This window comes from Epinephelus moara, chromosome 14 (assembly GCF_006386435.1).
Source record: "Epinephelus moara isolate mb chromosome 14, YSFRI_EMoa_1.0, whole genome shotgun sequence".
NCBI classification, from domain to species: Eukaryota; Metazoa; Chordata; class Actinopteri; order Perciformes; family Serranidae; genus Epinephelus; species Epinephelus moara.
Genome location: NC_065519.1, coordinates 22,345,021 through 22,366,409, shown reverse-complemented (window position 1 = coordinate 22,366,409; position 21,389 = coordinate 22,345,021). Strand labels below are relative to the sequence as shown.

Sequence of the window (21,389 nt, the reverse complement as noted above, 5' to 3'; positions counted from 1 at the left end):
ATCACTTGTGCAAACCTTTGGAAACAAATGCAAGTTGTATTTAGTCATTGTTTCAGCATGTACTCACCCACAAGTGAAAACATGTCTGCAATCATGCTGGCCTTTATCTTCAGATCCAAGGGCGCATCACTGTAAATAAGTAGATTTTCAAAATAATAAAATAAAAAAAGGAAACAAAGAGACAAACAAGAAAATTACAACACATACACAGGGCAGAGAAAAATGAGTCAACTGTCATAAGAAGATACAGTTCTGTTGCGTGACTTTGGCTAAACTGCTAAACTGACTTAACACTTATGTAGGAGATGTTAGCCTCCGGGCGTGCTGTGTGAATGCCATTTCCTTTGATGTGGCATTTAACATCATTTTTTTTGTTTCATAATCAGAGAAAAAGCCTTGTTTGAGTTGGTGGGGTAAAGGGAACAGTTTCAGGGAGAGATTCTCCTGAAACAACCAAAGGAAGAGTCAAATGACTGAGACAACGTCACTCACCAGGCCAGGGAGGGAGAAAGGTTCACTTCTAACAACCAGGGTTTGAGGTTGGAGTCAATGAGCACGTCGAAACCGTACAGTTCTACAGAGGGAAACACAAAATGAATCAAAAGGCTTTCACCACAGACTGGGAGGCAGAATTAGAAAACCTCTGAGATCTGCTCACTGAAAATAAAAGATGAAGGCTATCAAAGTCACTCAAGTTTTATCATGGCTCCATAATGTGGCATTTGGCAACATGGCCTGTGCCTTTCTGCTACTGATTACACGCATGTTATATCCCCAATCACTCAAGAGAGAAACGTTCACCAAAGCCTGCTACTGAGGGATTGGCTCAATTACATTAACTAAGTACATACACATTTCATCTGTCATGAAGTTTCTTACGTAAGACGGTAGATCAAAAACACGCTGGGGCTGTGAATATTTTCATACATACAGTCAATAATTTTCTCATGACTGGGAAGGTTAAGCAGTCTACATGTTGTCACTGCATATTAACGAGAAGGATGGCGCTCTAATGGGTAACAGGAAAAGCTTCACCCCTATCATAAAGTTAGTATCTTAAAATATGAACTCCAGAAGTACAAAGCTGGAAATCTGACAGCATATCTCAAGTGGCAGAAACCTGGGGAATTAGAGAGCCTTAGGCTATATATTGTATATATTTCACTCCCATAATAGCTGAGCACTGAGTGACACAATAAAAGCCTTTTACAAAGTGGTCAGGAAGTTCCCTGTGTAAAAATTCATCCATTCTATCCCAATTTTCCCAGTAGTTTCACAGACTGATATATGGCTCACTGCGACAGAGTTGGCCTATGTACCCTTTGAAAGCCCCCACACTGCTCTGGGGAGTGTCACCCTGTAAGCCAACGACCCGCCGGCCCCAGCAGCAGCGTGCAGGGAAACCACAGTATTTTACAGGGATAGGGCAAAACCCAGCCATCGAGCCAGAGGAAAAATCCTTCTAATGGCACTTCAAAAGAATAGACTGTGTTGAGAATAGGCCAGGGGGGTTGGAGGTTTCAAAGCTGCCATAACCAGCTCTGTTTGTTCAAGCATCTCAGGTCAGTGCCAGTGTTAAGCATACAAAAGGCAGCGTGACAGCAGGCAGTGGCTTTATATTGCACTTGGTTGAATAATGTGAGGCTGGGTAATTCTAGTTTAACTGAACGAGTTATTTGGCTGTTTATTACTTACTGTAGTAACCTCCACCCTGGCCGTACAGAATGTCGAGGCAATACCTCGGTTTTTCAATGAAAGGAGCTCTGACTTTACACAACAAGATAATTTTAATCATCAAGAGAAGTTCTGAAAAAAAATGGGAGCATGGAGTTGGAAAGACATGGGCATTTACCAGACAGGGAGACTCTAACGAAAGATGCTATCGAATTGCACTATTGGAAATTTAAGATCCAGGGTTTTTCCAGGCTGCTTCCATTTCAACCATTCTTTTTTAATCTGTCTCTTGTGTGTCTTGTGAGTCCCCCAACCTCATAGAAGTATAATAGTAAATTCAAAGAGTACTCTTTGAAGATTTTATCGTTCCCTGAAATAAATTAATTGTATGTTTTTTCTTTACTTTACTAGTTTTCATTATCTGTATTTTAGGGGCAGTGTGTTAGATTTAAGGGGACGTATTGGCAGAAATGGAATATAATAGGTATGTTTTCTTTAGTGTATTATCAAAAATAAGAATCACTGTGTTTTCGTTACCCTAGAGTGAGCCGTTTACATCTACAGGGGAAGCGGGTCCTTGTCTACAGAGGGCCATGTTGCACTATGTTTCTACAATAGCCCACAATGGACAAACCTAACGATGGCTCTAGATAGGGTCATCCGTGTTTTCATGTTTTCGCACTGGCCACCGTAGTCAACAGCCCCTAAGCGATGAGAGCATCGGAAAAACACAGATTGAAACTGCTTTATTCTGTCTTTTTACCAGATTATATTTGAGTCCATTTATTTTAGAGAGGAAGAGACCTCTGTGGACATTTCGTCTCCTGCTAAAAACTTCCTGCATGTCTGGATCTTAAGTTATCAGAGCATAAAGGTTAGCACACACATCAGAAGGTGCTGGGTAGTGGCTTGTCTTCGAAATGCCAAACAGCGTTAGAGAACAGGGTATATGCAGGAATCCTGAGGTTAACTTCAATACCTTTTTAAGACTTTTTTAAGACCTTCCAAAAAAACCTTAAGACCTCATCGCCCCTTCAAGCTGTCGTTAGCAGCAACGCATCTTTAACTTACTAAACAGCTGTAGTTTGCAATTAAATCTATGGAGCACAAACATACAACAGAACTCAGATAAGATGAGAAGGAATAAGCTTGAAAGAATAAATTAAACCAAAGGCAGGTTTATTAAAATACACCTTAGGTCATAACAAGTAACACAGCTCTACAGCTCAACATCAACTATTCAAGGCCAACTTGCTGAAAACAACAACCTTATGGCTAGCCCCTTACATGTGGGATTCAGGGCTGACCCAAAAAATTCGAAGCTTCGTTTGATGGCACGGGATTCGATTGTGAAAAAAAAAAAAAAATGAATATTAGGCCTTTTTTTCTCCCGTTTTTTTGGGGGGACCTTGAACGCAACATTAATCATGCCGTCCATTTATGGTTGTTTTTTTTCCCCTTTAGCCATATGTAAACTCAAAGAACGAGAAGCAATATCTGTTAGGCATATAAGATTTCATGTTTCATGTAATTGATTGATTGTTTTTGGTTGGTTATTAAAAAAGAAAACATCTCCGACAAGGAAATAGAAAGCCCGACGTGCAATGAATGGAGACCTATTATCCTGCTTGAACACAGACAACTAAATTCTTTCAACAGTGTGACTCAAAATAATGATAAAATAGATTTTACTGATGTAAAATAATATGCTGATGGTGACAATTTCCACTGGTCCGCTGCGCTCTGAGTCTGGTGTCAGTGACACATGCTGCTCTGAGTCGCGCATCTGTCTGCTTGCGCTGCAGTGTGCACCGAGGGTTTTAATTTTCAATGTTAAATCAAAAGTTAAACACTACTTATCAGCAACCAGAAGTGCTTTTTTGTTTGCGAATATTTTTATCTTAATTCTAGGGTTGCAAGAAACTACGCTTTCGCCATAATTTTTAAGTTATTAACTTTTTTGGACTTTTTTTTCGCTCAGCCCCCACCCGGAGTGGCAGTCCGAGCGTGTCTACCTACACATTGCTGTTTGTAACAGTCGCGAGGAGGAAAATAAATTATACATCCATGGATACTTTTTGTCAAAGCTTGAATGCCAAGAAAATTTAATACTTAATAAAATCACGATTAAGACTTTTTAATACTTTTTAAGGGCCTTAATTTTCCAACATTTGATTTATCACCTTTTAATACTTTTTAAAACCCTGCGGACACCCTGGAGAAACATTGATTTGTACAGTGAAAATACTTTTAGTGTTTCTACCAGTTTTACCGAGAGGAAGAGACCTTTGCGGATAATTCAGCTCCTGGTAAAAACCTCCTAACATTGTAGACTGAAGGAATTCTGACAAGAAGTTTCAGCCGATTGCAATCTGCGATCCTCACCACTAGATGCCACTAAATCCCCCTAAATCTTACACACTGTTCCTTTAAGACGAGTTGAAGAAAATGCACACTGGATTTTGTTCCCTGGGCTATATTACATGGGTCAAGAGGTCAAAATATGGTGGCTTTATGAGGTCCAAACTGGTGAAACTGCAAACTGTATTTTCATGATGGAACTGAACAGAGTTTGCCATACATCCCTGAGCCAAGATCAGCAACCGAAGCTGCCACTGCCATCTTTAACTTCTTTAACTTCTGAGAACAGACGGGACCCCCACTGCTAAAAAAAGTACTTGCTTAAGCAGAGCACTGAGATTTTATTTTCCACTTGCCGGCTTATCCCATCCTAGCCACTTCTGTGTAAAAACGCACACATAAAACATTATGTATTAGTCTTGAGGAACGGAGTACTGGAATAAATGGGTTTGAGCCTGCAGTGCCTCACCAGTGGCACCACAACAACAGGGGAAAATGGGGAGGTGTTACACCACCTCACCAACCCCCGACAACCAGGCTCCATGTGCCGCTCATTTTCCCCCAATTAGGAACAGACGCCGGTACTGCGCCATGAGCCTGCCGAGCCGCTCGCTGCTAGACACGTTTGTTCTGTGCCTCGACCGCTGCCGGGGTGGGGGGGGACGCTGTTAAATGCGCCCGCAGAGAGCCCACAACAAGCATCACAGACAAGGAGAGGAGAGGCAGCGAACATGCACATCACACCCATTAAAGAGGGCGGGAGAGAAAAAATGTGACAGAGTAAAGGGATGATGAAGAGCATTTTTTGTTTATTATTGGATGGGCGCTGCTGGAAACTTCACCACAAGAGACAAACGCCCAAAAACAATAATCTCCCCACCCTGGCCGTGCAGCCGGTTGGCCCACAACAACAGCTACATAAAGTATTTCCTTCATGTGTGTTTTCTTCATAGGCAAGGACAATTGGATTACTCTTGCATCATTCTGAGATAAATTATTGCCCCTGAAGTGTTTCACTGCTGTTAGTGGGAACAGTGTGGAGCCATAATCATGAAAACACTCTGAGGACAACAAATTAAAGTAACAGTTAACACTCTATATATCTTACTATGATAGCGGGACCCAATCCATGAATCACTCTTTAAAGGATTCTGAATTATACAGCAGCAACACTGTCATCATAGGCATACCAACACTGTGCTGCAGCGAAGTGTGGGAGTATCTGACAAATGTAAAACAGTGAGAGTGGTTCACAGACGGGAGATCCAACCACACTCAGCACTTAATGAGGGACGTTCAGTGGAACACAGGACCAGTAAGTGGAATGTTTTGTGTGTAATAAAATAGGCCTTTGGCTTGGCTAATCAGATCTTAGTCAAAACATCTCGTAATCAGCATCCCTCAGCAAAAAGCCTGTCCATTAATCACACGGCAGCGGTAAGGAGCTGCATGGGTGGCATTTTCTCCCCACAGACACACACACACTCTCGCACACACACTTCTTACCAATGTAAAACGAAAAATCTGTTGTTTTTATTTCTTCCCACATGAGACATTACGGAGCTATAAAAAGGTTTTGTTACAGTATGCCCATTTAGATACGGATGTGCAATTTGAGCAAAGGGAAGAAATCCCATTCGAAAACTATAAACATAGTATTAAAGCCATTAATAGACATTAAAATGGCAGGGAACAATTTGCAGTAAATTAAGATCATAATGTGCCTTATGATCTTGCATGGCTCCCTTCCAGACAAGCCAGAGACCGTATAAAAACTCTAAACAATGGCTGCTTTTATCGGCACATTCACTGCCCAAACACGCATGTATGTGCTGCCCTGCATTCTGATGCTTTACCTGTTTACAATTACAGGCAGCTGCCGAGGCAGGGGATGAACGCTGAGTGTACTGTAGGTTGCAGGGGGAGTGGGAAAGCGGTGCCGATAAGTGCAGGAGAAAACGAAAAGGGAGCTGAAGCTGATAACAGCTGGCTGAACATGACTCCGTGGTGGTTTGGGTGGGTTTTTATTAAAGAGACCAAAAAAAACCCACAAAGACACTCGACTGGACTCCCCGAAGCTAAGGCAGACCTGCGTGTTTATAAAAGCCATGCTTTACACTGGTTCCTACATGTCTCTGTATTTATGCTGTCCATACATACTCACACACGCAACATGACCACACTGGGAGGAACAGATCAACAGAGAGAGAGGATGAGGGTGGTCCTCTTGGAACCGTCAGTGTCTGTCTTTGGAAACTTAATCCTGTAGACAGACTATGAATGCTATAATTAACTTGCTTGGGGCCATCTGAAGACAACAAAATTACACTCGATTCAATAGTAAACTGATACCGCTGAAGTAGGGTAATGGGCATGTTCACAGCAGACCACAGCGTATTATGTATCTCAGGAAAAGGTGTAGAACCTAATTGCTTTTGTGCCACACAATGACATGCTGTGGTATCTGTGTCTGTACACGTCTCTATAGGCTTATCCAGGGCTGCACACTGTACAGTACAACACAAAAGATGGCACCATTGTAGTGTCATCAGTGTTTCATTCGGTACTCTCACACTTTCTATCAAGATTTTAACATTTCTGTGCTACAGAACAGGGGTGGGACAAAATATAGATCCGGCAATATATCGTATTACTTCCCCTAGTGATATGTAATCCATACACTGGGGCCAAATATCGATATTTTTAATAAAACATGCAGCCGCTCTAAACGGATTCCTCTGCCAATTTGACTCAACAAAGTCCATGACTCCAATTGTTGGTGCTTAACAAAAGAATGAATGAAGCTAACCAACTTGCAGTGAAGAAGAAACTCACAGGGGGAAAATGGCGGACAGAGGGGAAAACAAATCAGAGGCACCATCAGATTTCAAGTCAAGTCTGGGCCCACTTTAGCTTTTACAACACAGACAGGACAAACAAAATCGATTAAGACAACATAATACAATGTAAGAACTGTCTAGTGACAGTAAAGTACACAGAGACACAACGAACACGCACAGCCACTTGATCTGTCATCATCTTGATCTCAGTGTGAAGAAAACGGCTAATGCTACCACACCTGTAAGTCAACCTATGATGTGTGTGTGTGTGTGTGTGTGTGTGTGTGTGTGTGTGTTGAAGAGGTATTTAGCTAAGTCTCAATGTACTATTTTGCACATTGTTTCATCTCAGTTGTCAAAATCTGTGAAACTGACAACACAATGATGATTTGAGTGATTAACTAAATAATTCCTGATACTTAGGGGTATTTTTTCCTCTTCAGTTACACAGACATCATTATGTATAGTAGATGCTTGTCTTGCAAGGTGTCAAGTATCGCTGTAACATGATACAATCATTATTGCGGGCAACATATCGTGATAGTGTCATATCTTGAGTTACTCTGTGATTACCAACCCTAATACAGAAGCAATATCAGATTATTTTGCTCACGCAGAAGCAGAGTTCTGTTTATATATGCAAAGGAATGTAAATAGTATGGTGCAATGCAGTATGTAAATTTACATGTTATCACTGAACATTCCATGAAGCATTTTTGCGATTAGGACACGGGGATGTGTTCAAAATAATATTTCTGGGTTGCCTGAATGAGGGAATGAATGAGAGCAAACTTGTTTTCCCATCACACCAAAGATATGTGTCATCTGGTTGTTTATTCGTGTCTATCGCACGTGTATGAGAGCCAGGTTGAGGCTTGGTAAGCCACATTTCCCTGTAAATACCTGCATGGTCAACATTCACACCCTGGGCTAATGTGGTTTTTCAACCTAGCAGTAATGCTCAGGGTGCAGATAGCATCTTCATGCAGGCGACTGTGTGATGGTGTGAGTCCACGCTGCTACGCGCCCCGTACAGCCCAAACAACCACCAATCAGTAGGGCTATTATGTCTACAGAAGCCTGTCACAACTGCAAAGCCCTTTATTTTTCTAACATGTGAGAGGTGAAAGAGAGTGTGAGCGGGAGAGGGAGAATCATAAACAAACAGCGAGAAAAGAGGAAAAAGAGACAGTGGTGCTGAGGGAGGCTTGGCCAGTGCGCTCGCTTTCAAACCCCCAAAATCTCAGAGAGACTGCCAGACGGAGAGAGAGAGAGAGCAGACAATTAGTGCCAACACTAACACGGGTAATGGCTCCAAAATGGAGTTCACACGAGCCCGCTGCTAGGCAGGAGCAGCCAAGAAAACAGTCAGCCTAAATCAGGCAGACCTGAATGGCAACAGTGAGGAGGAAGCAAATTCCTGCTTCGGTCAATAGGCCCTCCACGACCCGGCAGCCAGTCAGAGGGCAGCAACAGGCAGGAAGGCTCCACACTGAGGAATGACTGTCTACAACCTCAGCTCGGCTCAGTGGAGAAATAGTATAGAGGAACTGCTGGACAATGAATATGAAACTGAAAGGAAATGTGAGGGGTGGAGTAGTGTGTATGACTGAGTATGTGTGAGGCTATCTGCACTGTGAGCAAAAAAATCATCTAAAGGAAATTCCTGTGAAGCTGCAAATCTTACCAGTTTCATTTTGCTGTCCTGGACAGCTTGTTTTAATATTAATGCCATTCACCTTCAAACTAGCCACTAATCTCAAGATCAGTGCAGGTCTAAATGTGTTAAAGGGACAGTTCACCCCCAAAAACAAAAATACACAATTGTCTTCTTACCTGTAGTGCTGTTTATCTATCTAGTTTGTTTTGCTGTGAGTTGCAGAGTGTTGGAGATATCAGACATAGAGATGTCTGCCTTCTCTTGAATATAATGGAACTAGATGGCACTCGGCTTGTGGTGCTAAAAACGCCAAAAAACGCCAAAAAAATACAGTGCAGTGTCTGTTTCCATAAACTATGACCAAGTTGCTCAAGATAATCCACAGACCTTGTTGTGAGCAGTTTCATGTAGAAACTATTTTCTTTTTATTGAGTACACCGACTTATCGAATCACCGCACAGAAGGAAGTATGCAGCTAGCTAACTAAACAGCTTAGCCGAGGAAAATACCATTAATGTTTACGTCTCGCGCCTTTCATCTATGAACAGATGTACGCTTACTTCTGTACGGTGATCTGGTTGGTGGGTGTACTTCTATAGAAAGAAAATAGTTCCTAGATGAAACTGCTTACAACAAGGACTGTGAAATATCTTGAGTAACCGGGTCATGATTTCTGTCATGAGACATTGTTGCTGAGTTTTTCAAAAGTTTTTTTTTTGGCGCTTCAAGCACCACAAGCTGAGTGCCATCTAGTTCCATTATATTCGATAGAAGGCAGACATCTCTACGGCTGATATCTCCAACACAGCAGCTCACACCAAAACAATCTACATCGATAAATAGCACTACAGGTAAGAGGACAAATATGTATCTTTGATTTGGGGGTGAACTGTGCCTTTAAACTTGACTAGATTGCTGTACGAACTATATGGTCAAAATTGTTTTAAGACGAATATAAAATGATTACCAAAGCAGTTTGTCTTGTGTGGAACAAACATCTTGCAGGCAGTGGCTATCTGCAGCTCAGCACTTATTACAGCTTTGATGATGAGGTCTTCCACCTGTCTCATCAGCACTGGAAGAAACAAAATGAAGGCATGATTTTGAGTTTTTGTTACTTGATTAACACTTTATATTTGAATCTGAAGGGAAAACATGAGCAGGGGTTCAGATATGCAACTCTATTCTCTCTGAAACAAAAGGAAAAGATAAAAAGAATGAGAAAAGGAAGAAAATGAAGATTTGACTCACATGTGGTGTCCTTCCCTTCCTGCTTCAAATACCTCAACACTGCACTCATACTCCACTTGTTCCCATAATCCTCAACTTCAGGGTCATCGCAACTGAAAAGGAACAAATGCACTTCAAACAGCCAGAGTTCTAATAAATGGATGAGTCAATCAAGCTTCCCATAACAGCTACACATTCACTGACGAAAAAGGTTACCTGACATAATCGCTGCTCTTTTTGTTCAAGCTGTAGTTAGTGAGATGCATTAACGTGTTCTTAATGTTCTTTGAAGTCCGGTCATATTTGACAGTGGCAAATCTGCAGACAGATGGTGTTTATTTGTGCAAGAAAGGGAAAAAAAAACTTCTGTCATTCAACAATTTCTCAACATATCTATCTGCCATAATGGCCACATTCATAAGGCTGACACTTGACTGAAGGATGGGGGCACTTTGGAGAGAGATTAGTTTCTGGCAGTGTTTGAGAGGAGTGGATGCCACATGTGCAATAATGAGAATTCCTTGGCACGCACTGTGTACCTGAATAGCAACACAACCCAAAAGAATGTCAAGAGATAAAAGTAGGATTCAGAATTTGGCCATGATTTATTGCTCGCAGTTGATAATCAAGCCAGCATACATGAGGGCGGTGGCACTCTTCACAGACTTCTATCAGACCAAAGCGAAGAGCCAGGCGCTCTATAAATCATCTACCCTCTCCTGACCTACCTGAGCCTGACAATAGCCTATTCTTCCATTAATAAATGATTCTTGGTCTAAATGAGAACATCCAATAAATATAACACTATTACATAAAGACATAAGATATGATCTTTGAACAATGACACAATCAGCAACATTTGATGTGCACATCCTACAAGTGGAACAATAGAGCGCTTTGTTTCAGAGTCACCACCATGGCATACACCATACAGCTGTTGGTCTGAAAAGTTAAGGCTGCCCTCTTCTGGGCACTGACGATGTACCTGTGGATGTGCCATGAACCAGGCAGAGTCTACACCACTAGTCATTACTCAAAGTGTTTTTCTCAATATTGAATTTACTTCTTTAAAGTGACTGCAGGACTTTTACATAAAATTGAACTTCCATTTCATTCAAGCCTCTGTCAAATGAGTAGACACAATGCTGATTAAGCCTAACATGCTCAGGAAAAGCTCTCTGTGTTTTGCAGGATACTTGAGTTGTGTGGCGACTTTCCCGCGCTGGCGCACTAGAAGCAATACGTTTAAAGGATCATTTATACTCCATTTATGTACGAAAATAGATACATTTATGTCAAACATTGTGGCAGCCATGTGTCCTTTATGTCCATACATCCAATAGATGGCACTAGAGCGCAGAGTCAACAGTTTCCGACAAAAACGAACACGGTGACGCAGGAGGTCGCAATGATGTACCTTTTAGTGGAGGCAGCTTTGTAGACGGCAGTGGTCTGTGAGGCCATAAAATACATAAAATACATGTCGAGGGAGAATTATTTTCACTATATTACTAACTTGTTCCGTTCCCCTATTTTTCCAAATGTCTCTATCATGTCCTACAGTCGTATTTAGCTTGTTCGTAAAAAAGGAACACAGCATACAGACAGAAGGCTCTGTGTGTGTCCGTATACGTCTCTAACGTTGAGCATAAGTGACCCATTACAGGGGCAGAGACCATAGCGATAGAGCAGCAGCTATGGCAAAAGCTAAGGTGGAAAATCCTGAAAAGGGTCTAAGAAACGTTTCTAGAATTGATGCTTCAGGTAGGAAAGGAACTCAGCGCTCAGAGGAAGGATTAGAGTCAAAAAGACTTGCAGAGAGCACTCCTGTGGGTGGGGGAGATGCAGCACGCTCACCTGTACTATAGGCATATGTCATGAGCGTGCATCAACAGTGTTTGTGTGATTACTTTCAATGCAAGGGGGGAGATCTTTAAACTCCTCACATTCAGGACTTAAATGTTGTTTATATCTTAATTTGTCAGATGTCATACCAAGGAGAAACAACTTTGTGTTAAATGTCATTTTTTTTGCCTCCAATACACTCAGTGATGACTGTAGTGTAAGGTAATCCCAACACACAGCTCACCTCGCCAGGCCCTCCTCATAGACGTAGATGAGGACCGGATCGTACGATGTCACCAACACGTACAGCCGCATGTCAAACTTGAACTCTGTAAACAAAACAAAAATTGGAGCACAGATTATTCAGAATGCCAAAAACAATCTTTTAAAAATCAAATGTGTCTGCAGTGATTAAATGCCGAAGAAGAACTCACCATCTATCAGTAGTGGGTTGTTAATGTAGCGAGACACCAAAATGTTCTCATCCATTGAAATCTGATTCGGCTGCAGGAGATACACAGAAACAAATTAAAGATATAATCAACACCATTAGGGCAGTAAATCATAATCATCTTAACATGGGCATAGTGTCTTGCTGTGGTTGATATGGAGGGAAATGACCATGTAACAAGATATTGTAGATTATTTACTACAGAGATGAAGTTTCAGCTGGACAAGTGTGAGCTAACAAACACAATAGCATTTCCATGGCCAATGTACTGTTTTTTATGTCTCACAGTCCTCCATACTGTATATTCATTCCCATAAGACAGCATTAAACACTAAATTCCAACTAGATGATGTGACACTGCTGTTAACCATTAACATCAAAGAATCATCACATTCAGAAAAGTTGGAGGCTGCAGCGACACTGGCCATAGCGGGTCAACATTCAATAACAGCCTATAAAAACACAATCTGGTGGTGGGAGATGGGTCATTTATGAGGTTGAAATGTGTTGCAGGTGGCGAAGTTGAGAAGAGATGGGACGGAGGAGGAGGAGGGGAGGCGGGGTAACCTCAGCGCTGGCTGCAGTTCAGAGAGAACCTGAAGCAAAAAAAAAATGAACGTATTTCTTTCTTCTCTCCAAATATCGCTCTGACATTCTTTCCACTGTTTCATAAAAATGCCTGAGAAGAAGAAGGATCGTGCATATGTTTTCCAAGAGTGAGAACCTTGTTGAGCTCCTCCAAAAGAGTCGGAGCCCTTGGAAGAGTGTGATTTACTCCACAAAGCTTATTAATGTCTGAAACACTGGTTGATACTTATTTCAAAGACAGCTGTATCTGCACACCCCTCCGCACACACAAATAACATCTGGCCAACGGACTGCTTCGGTTCACACAGTATTTTTTAAGTCAGTATGCTTACGGTTAACTCCCACTAGGTTTGTCATCAATCTGAATTTGTGTTGAGATTTTTCACACACAAATAGAAAAGCTGGTGGACACTGACAGTGACATTTGGTTAGCTTAGCTGTTCCACTCTGTGCTAACCTAAGCTAACCGTCAGCTGGCTTTGGCTTTAGTATTATCCTACAGACATGTGAGTCACATCTTCTTACTTCACTCTTAGCAAGCCAGATGTTGAACTATTCCTTTAACACACTGCTTTACTAATACAGATCTCACATGCAAAGTAGTGCATAGTCTATGGTCAGAGCTTGGTTTAAACTTCCGTTAAATGTCCCGTGAGTAGTAAGAGAGAATGTTTTGTTCCAATTCCTCACATTCAGTGCTGCTTTACACACTGTTTTAAACAAAAAGCATAGAAAAAAACACTATTCCCTGTCCAATTTCTTTATCTATACAAAGACATGTTGGTCAATTCACTCCAACTTTAAACACAGGTTTATTTTGGGTCACTGCATTAGTCTCAATGCGGTAATGGAGCGGTGGTTCCCAACATGACCCCCAGATTTAACAGATAAGATTTAAGGGATAAAAAAGAAAAGAAAAAACATATTTCTGTTACACAACAGTGAGTATGACCTTGAGGATAATTTCATAAGAGAAAAAAAAAACTTAAGAGAACTCAGGAATAAAATACACACAATTCATTTTGACTAGAATATCACAAGCTCCATCTGCCTGGTGACTTTTGCAGAGCTTTGTAAAAAAAAATGTTATTCACTTATCATTCAGAACAAAGGAACACGTCGCACATCTATTTCCAAACAGACTTTTAAGAGAGAAGAGCAGAACACAATTTATAGAAAAAGACAGTGTTAGACAGTGTGCAGGAGTTTTTTCTACAAGTTGTATTCACTTATCATTTATCATTTAATATCATTTTTGCAAACAGATGTCCCTAAGTCCCTCACACTGGACCTTTAATTCAATTTTCAAGCAAAAAATGCCAAACATGCTCTGAATCCAGCTCCTCAAATGTGAGGATTTGCTGCTTTCCCGTGTTTTGTACAATTTCCAACTGAATATCTGGGAGTTTTTAGACTGCTGGTGACACGAAACAAAAACGGCAACAAATCACTAACTTGAGAAAATAAGGGGCAGATTAATTGATGGTGAAATTAATCAGTTGCAGTCTGTCCGCCCTGCTTTAATCTCTTTGTGCTTTACATCAAGAATTTCCAAGAAGAAAAACAAACACTTATTTTACAAAGCCACAAGCCAAAAATGTGTTAGAGAGTGATAACTCCTGTGGGCAAAATCACTCACATTGCTGACCAAGTAGATGCCGCGCCCTCTGGAAGATGCTACTGGTTTAATAATCCAGGGTCCTTTGTCCTTGGCGAAACAATCTGAGACAGAGGAAAGAAAGACAAGAAACAGCAAAATGTATAATGTATATATTTAGAATGGCGAGGAATATAACATATAGAGAGGTTTGGTAAGCAGGATCAGATGAAAGGTTTTCTTACTGCAGAATTCCTGGTACTCAGAGGGCAGCACAAAGGTCTGAGGAACGATATGGAAGTTTTTGAAGCCGTGAGTCTGCTGCATTCGCTGGATGTTTTTATACAGACGGTCTTTGCGCGTCAATTCATATGACCTGGAAATGAGCAGAGCCTCCAGTTTTTAAAAATTCTCCAGCACTCCGCTCCACAGCTCCAGCATTGACAGAACAAAAATACACTCAATACATAACAGCAATAGATCGCCCTCTGCCTGACAGTGTGATTCATTTCATGTTTCACAGAGGCACCGGTCCAAACTAAATGCGCTTTGCAGTGGAAGCCAACAAACACATCGCCTGAACTGAACGGGCTTAGAGTGGCTCAGTGGTGATATTTATAACACAGAAAACAGTGGCAACACTCACATACATCTGAGCGCTGTATCATACCTGGGGAAATGGTTGACCTTCTGGAAGTCTTGAAGGCTGCGTAGTATGTAAGGCTTGAGGTGAGATCCTGTCCACATGAGGTTAAAGTCATTGCTGTTTGGGTGAACCTGGAAATCAGAGTGATTGACTTTAATCAAATCATTTAGACTCAGTGCTCACAAAGTAAATGACATTTGCAAAGAGATCATTTAAAAAAAAGGCATAAACGCTGTGTAGAGTTTCCAGTCGACGACAGCAGTATTATATTCTGATGTCCATCACATATGACAGCGCAGTTAAATCTAAGAAGCAGATCAGACACTTCACCAATAACCTGAAGAAATACGGCCGGCTTTTAAGATATTGTCGCAAAAGGAAGGCCAACTTGCAGATTTTCATCGCCCCAACATTATTCTATCTGTTTTGTTTTGTTTTATTCCAACAATTCGTTAGGAGGCAGAATCCACATGGCTGCTCAGTGTCTAGGGGAGAGCCAGATGTTTGCAATAAAGCTTTATTAAAGTTTGGCTCTGTCGCGGCTGTGGTAGACACTCGTCTGCCTTTGATGATGGGTTAGCGGGAGTCAAGAAGCATTGAAATGAAATAAAAAGGGAATTAATTGTAACTGCTTGGAAAGAGCCATAATGGGGATTGTGTGCCCTCGTGAAACAGGATTAATGCTCTTGAGGTCATTTTGTTTTTTTTCCATGGGTGCATTCCCGGGCTTTGACATCGGCATTATCAGTCAAAGGAAATAAAAACAGCTCCACTATGCCTTATCCTACACAGCAGAGAGGTACATAAATAACATGTGCAGCTTAAATAATGCTTTTTTTTTTTGCAAGATGTAGGCTAATCTTTTAAATTTGCATGATTTAGTGGAGAACATTACCTCATGGAATCCATGATTGGTGAGTAGTCCTCGTACCAGGCGGCTCTCTGTGCGCACAATCTTAAAGGCCATGTTATATCGCTCTGAGGGTGACAAAATATTCAGAGTATCCAACTTATTTAAGGCTCCATATTTTGATTATGGTAGCATTACTTTTCCTAATAGTCATTTGCAGCGTCAACACATGTAGTGTACCTCCAGCAGAGCAGATATTCCCATCTTTTGAAACTGCAGCTTCAGGGCAAAACAAGAGAACTGGGATGGTCTTGCTGAGGCCACTCCAGGCAATGCAGGGATGATCTCTAGAGGACAAACAATTACATGATACACACTCACAGTTAGAGGCAGATTTTCTAATTGTTTGCAAACTTGAGACCCACAGAAGAGTCAAGAATCAAATAATCTGGACAAATCAACATTTCACACACAGAAAAACATCCCAGTAACAATACCACGATGATATGAACTCGCCTATACGGGTAGTTTACCTAATGCTGAGGGAATGTATCCTGACATGGTGTTTATTTCACTCAGGCAGATAGAGACAGAACCACACACATTTTCAGGAGGTGCTGGGCAATAACAAACCCATGTACTGTACTGACAAACACCCTTGTAAAGCTGCGGACTATCTGATAGTACCAGACACAGCTCGTTTATCGGGGTTAAAAATAAGATAAGGTAGCATGATGATGGAGTAGAACTCAATCAGGCATGGCCGGTTTTGATAAAGAGGAGAGGCATGTAAACAATTGCTGCCCCTAGCTTAAGTATCTAGGTATGTCAGATAATGCAGCAGATATCTTTTCCGCTACGGTGGCTTTGTTGCACGCCCTTAAACAAGGAGTTTGGATTATTTTTTAGATTATTGTTTATTTTGAACATAAACTGCCATCAAACAATATGAGATTAGATCTGGGCTGTATCAAGGTATTACAGTATACCGGTGTATTAAGAAATCACAAAGGTATGAGGTAAAATATACAGATGCTCTGTCTTCCTATGACATTCACACAGAAATGCTGCATTGAGGTAATGTATTGTAGTGCACAGCACGCGCCACCAGAGGTCAGTCTCTACTGGTAGAACAGGCAGCTGAGCTGAAAAGGATGGTGACTGCGAGTGGTGGGGATAACGTTGCAGGACTAGTAAAAAAGCCACATTTAAATTTATGATGATTTCTAACAACTACAAAAGCAGTATTTTAGCCACATAATTTTATAAACACACCCTCTCCATTCAGCCCATGAAGTGTCAGTATTCTCTGCAGCTACAGATGTCATCAGGTCCAGCAAGAAGAGGACTTATTTCCCATGTATTTATTATTCTTTGGGCCAGAAGTATTTAAATCCATCCAGGCTGGACTAACAAGGCACAAACACAGCATTGTAGGCAAGACAACATGCTATGCGGTGTGCCACATCATCTCCTATACGATTATACCAGCACAATGTTTAATATGATATGAAAACGTCGTATTGTAATACTTGTGATATTTTGACTAATTAACATATTGACATCATACTGTTAACAACGGCAACTACAAGCATGGCTGAAAGCAAAATTATTACTGACTCTGCGGTGGTTCCAAAAAGAGGAGCAGCTTCAATAGTGTGGAATAAACTGTGGCATCCTGAATGTTTTATGAACAGCCCCAGACTTCTCAGACTCTTTCAGTGAGTTATCGCTCAGAGGGAACTCATTCAGTGGCTCCTCTGGCAGCAGCACAGCGTCTCTCCCTCTCCTCTCTCACCATGTGCACACTGCAGTTGGTGTCATTAAGTGATTTTTTCATAAACCTTTGGTAATGTAAACCTATGTGATGCTCGCGGCTTGACAAAACACTACATATATGTAAATGTGCAATAGTTCTGGTATCATAACAGCCTGTCACAGGTTACAGCGTGATGACTAGAAGTGAAATGGCAGAGCATAAAGGTCCAGGTGGGGAAAAAAAACAACTCAATCATTTACGATTTTGCTAAAAGACATATAAAACTGTATCATTTAATTTGTTGCAATTCTACGCTCTTAAATTAATAATACATTTTTTCACTAATTTGTCATGTCGTCAAGAATATAATAATTGCAAAAATACCCTTAAATATCATGATATTATTTTAAGGCCATACTGTATTGCCCACCCCTAATCAACAGTAGCTCAGCTATTCATTTGTTAACTCTTCACACAAATACCGTATACCGTGTACCATATCTTAAGGCAAGTTGGATTTAAGACTTTTTAAGACTTATTTTAGTGGCACTCGGAATGAAATTTGGGACCAATTTTACAATTAACAAGACCTGAAAAAAAAAAATGAACTGACATCAGTAAGCTACTTAGATTTTACAATGCAATGTCAGAAAAATAAAATAAAATTCATAAAATCTGGGGCGTCCGGTGGCTTAATGGGAAGAGCATGCTTCCTATATATGAAGGCAATGTCCTCTGCTGCATGTCATCCCCTCTCTCTCCCTTCTTCACACTTAGACTGTCCTATCTAAGAAAGGTTAAAAGCCAAAAATAAAATATCTTTTAAAAAATTGGCATTAATTTAATTGTACTGTAATTTAATTTAGCATCTTAGCATTTTTCAAACTTTTCAAAGACTGACTTAAGAAGTGTTAATACCAATTAAGGCTTTATTTTTTAGATTAATGAATTCAGTGCCTTTTAAGACTTTTTAAGGATTTCCAGGAACCCTGGTAAACTCTGGTGAAATGTCACTACGGTATTGAGGTATGAAAAAATAGATATTGTCCAAGTCTAACTGAGATACTACACACACACACACACACACACACACAAGATGTGAAGGTCTTAGGCAACTGGCCAAATTGTTGCCACTGCAGTTATATTTCAGTAAAGCAATCATTTAAAAGTTGACAATATGTGGTTAAATATGCAGTAATCCCATGTACATGTACATGCACTTATATGTGTTAGTCTTTAGGTGTGCTATGTGCCTCCTGTGTTGCCTGAAATACTATACTTTGTTGTCCTTTGCATTATTCAGGGTTGTCTGTCGTCATAAACTTTTACATCATGTTAGTGTCAACTAAAATCAACTGCCCCAGATAAATAAACGTTAACATGCTAGTCAGAGCTGATCAGAAGAATTTCACAGGTTGAAATCAAATGTGCAGCTGATGCTTGTTTGGTAATAAGTTGAAATCAGTCAGGGTGCACTCAAAATACTACATTACACAACTACAGCAGTGTGCATGTAACCTTTTATTTTATAAACTCTGGTCTGGAAGCATCTGGTCTCCTAGCACACTGCACTGGTGCCTGGAGGTTAAACCCTAATACTAAGCAATCCAAACTAAATCAGGAGATGGAAATTTGCCTAAAAGCAGGCACAGTGACTCTCAGTATGCTATGACTAAGTATAGCTTAAGAAGGAATTAGTTGGCAGAGACAAGATAACATAGACCAACTGTTGCAGCTATGATCTGGAGCTAGATGCTCTTCTCTCTCACACTGTTAATCTCTCATCAATTATGCAAAATAAACACTACCTGGAGGCTTCATTTTGTCTAAATGTATCTTGGCATTAATTATTAAAAAGGGCCCAGGACATCTTCTATAATACTAAATAGACTGCATTACACAACAATCAATAAACTATTGCGAGCTGCAAAGCTGAAGACTTCAATGCAGCCAAAGAAAAAGCTTTTGGTTAACATGGTGTCACATTAATACTGTATCTAGAGGGAATCTTTAGGGGAGGTATTACAGGAGGATCAGTAGGCTAAGAGCCTAACTGACACCTAAGGCGACCTGTGTAATTCAGACAGCCATGTCCATAAGGTGCAAGGACTGTGAGCAACATCCTACTCATCTTCATCTCCATTTGCAACTGTCTCACTGCTTTAAAAGCAATGCGAGCATATTAAAGGATGAGCCTGTTTTGCATAAGAGAACACTCTCACAAAGGTGTATGTGATCAGAAATTAAACATGTAAGGCCCAAGAATTAACCTGAATATACTGGTTTAGGAGTTTTTTTTAGAAGTTTGCACAGACACAGCTATTTAAAGGCTGATCACCAGTGATGTGAACCTAAGGTGGTTTTGCATTTGGATGCTATTTGAAGGGTTTTAGGGGGAGTTTTCCTAATTTGCAGCAAGGGGCTAAGTCATATGTTGTACAGACAGTAAAGCCCCCCAAAAGATAAATGACATTGGGCTGAATAAAACTAACCTGGCCACAGGAAACATAAATACAGCAACAGAAAAGGAGCTCAACCTCAAGATGAGGAGGGCAATGATTATATGAAGGCTATTACAGAATGTGGCTTTTACTTTCCTTAAGTTTAAGCAGGTCATTTCTGATGCTGACTGCTCCACAGTTACTATTAAGTGATTATAAAGTATGCACACTTACTCATGCTCGTCCTCTGAGGAGGATTCAGAGTCCTCCTTATCGCGGATCACAGCAGGCATCTTCACAGGAACAGGGGACGAGCTGCCAGGTGAAATCTTCCTGGGATCAAGTGTCTAGGCTTTACCATGGCACCTAACACTACCACCTCCACCTGCAAAAACATCATCTATTGAATAAGCTCAACTCAATTCAAATAAACATCAAAGCATTCATTCAAAACATTATGTTAAGAACCACGTTACAAAGGCTCGCTAACAAACAATGTACAGTCCTGACACACTGCTTCACATTTAGCCGAGAATAACTGCTTTGTAGCTCTGTTTGTAGTGGGGGTATATTTATCTTTCTGTTAACGTTACAGTGGACAGAAGGCGTTAAACCCAGACAGACAGCCAAACAAGCGTTAGCTAAATAAGCTTACTGACATGATACTTTAGGTACGGGAAGCTAACGAGGTGAAGTCCTCTAAGTTTGAGACCGCTTAAGTAGACGTTTTTATGATGCCATGCAAGTACACAACAACGTAAACTTGCCTTTATCTCTGACAGCTTGCTAACTGCTAGCTAGCTGGTTTCGCCAGGGCCAGTTGATCATCGCGGTTAATCTTCCTGGTAACTACAACAACTGAGTAGCAACAGAGCAGAGAGCATGCGCAGTAGCGGGTGATATGAATTGTCCAGCGGACCAAATTTTGCACTGCAACCGTCCAATGGCGGGACGTGAGGCAGACGTTACGGTAACTGTCAGGCGAAAATATATCCCATGTCCTCGGTGTAACATAGTAAGTGTTGTCAAAAATCGCTGGAATATGTAGGCTATGTATTTTTTTTGTGTTTTTCGACAGCATATAGTGCTTAAAGGGGACGTGTACGAAAAAGAAATTTAGTTCTTGAAGTAAAAAAGTACAAGGAAAGGATTTACACATGAATGGCACCAGTTTAATAACTTTTTTCATTTCTGCTACCAGTATAATAACTTCTGTCGTTTAGTATTGCGTATTTAGCATATGTCATTATGTAGTTCTTCCTCCATTAGAAAAGATTTAACTAAAAGATAAGTCACTACGGAGCACTATCTCGCTCCACATCTAATCTTTGTTTGAACGCAACCTAGCTACAGTCTACAGGTGACGGGATTTCTTTATTCCTATTGGTTGGCAAAGAGAGTAGGCGGAACCTGAGTGCTCATATGGGCCAATCATATGAATGGTACG

At 40.8% G+C, this 21,389-nt stretch overlaps 1 protein-coding gene across 5 annotated transcripts in view; it reads right to left on the bottom strand.

The window, feature by feature from the left end:
- The window catches only part of ttll5 (tubulin tyrosine ligase-like family, member 5), a 61,658-nt gene extending 40,369 nt beyond the window's left edge, over positions 1-21,289 (bottom strand). For all 5 annotated transcript variants that reach the window (XM_050061112.1, XM_050061116.1, XM_050061113.1 and 2 more), the window contains exons 1-14: positions 20,710-21,289; positions 20,177-20,327; positions 15,983-16,089; positions 15,788-15,870; positions 14,917-15,023; positions 14,492-14,622; positions 14,289-14,371; positions 12,045-12,114; positions 11,855-11,939; positions 9,982-10,083; positions 9,787-9,878; positions 9,503-9,610; positions 493-574; positions 68-129 (exon numbers count right to left, since the gene is read on the bottom strand). In XM_050061112.1, coding sequence (XP_049917069.1) covers positions 68-129; positions 493-574; positions 9,503-9,610; positions 9,787-9,878; positions 9,982-10,083; positions 11,855-11,939; positions 12,045-12,114; positions 14,289-14,371; positions 14,492-14,622; positions 14,917-15,023; positions 15,788-15,870; positions 15,983-16,089; positions 20,177-20,235 — 1,171 coding nt within the window. In that variant the 5' untranslated portion in view covers positions 20,236-20,327; positions 20,710-21,289. The remainder of the gene's footprint in view (positions 1-67; positions 130-492; positions 575-9,502; positions 9,611-9,786; positions 9,879-9,981; positions 10,084-11,854; positions 11,940-12,044; positions 12,115-14,288; positions 14,372-14,491; positions 14,623-14,916; positions 15,024-15,787; positions 15,871-15,982; positions 16,090-20,176; positions 20,328-20,709) is intronic.
- Positions 21,290-21,389: the final 100 nt, after the last annotated feature.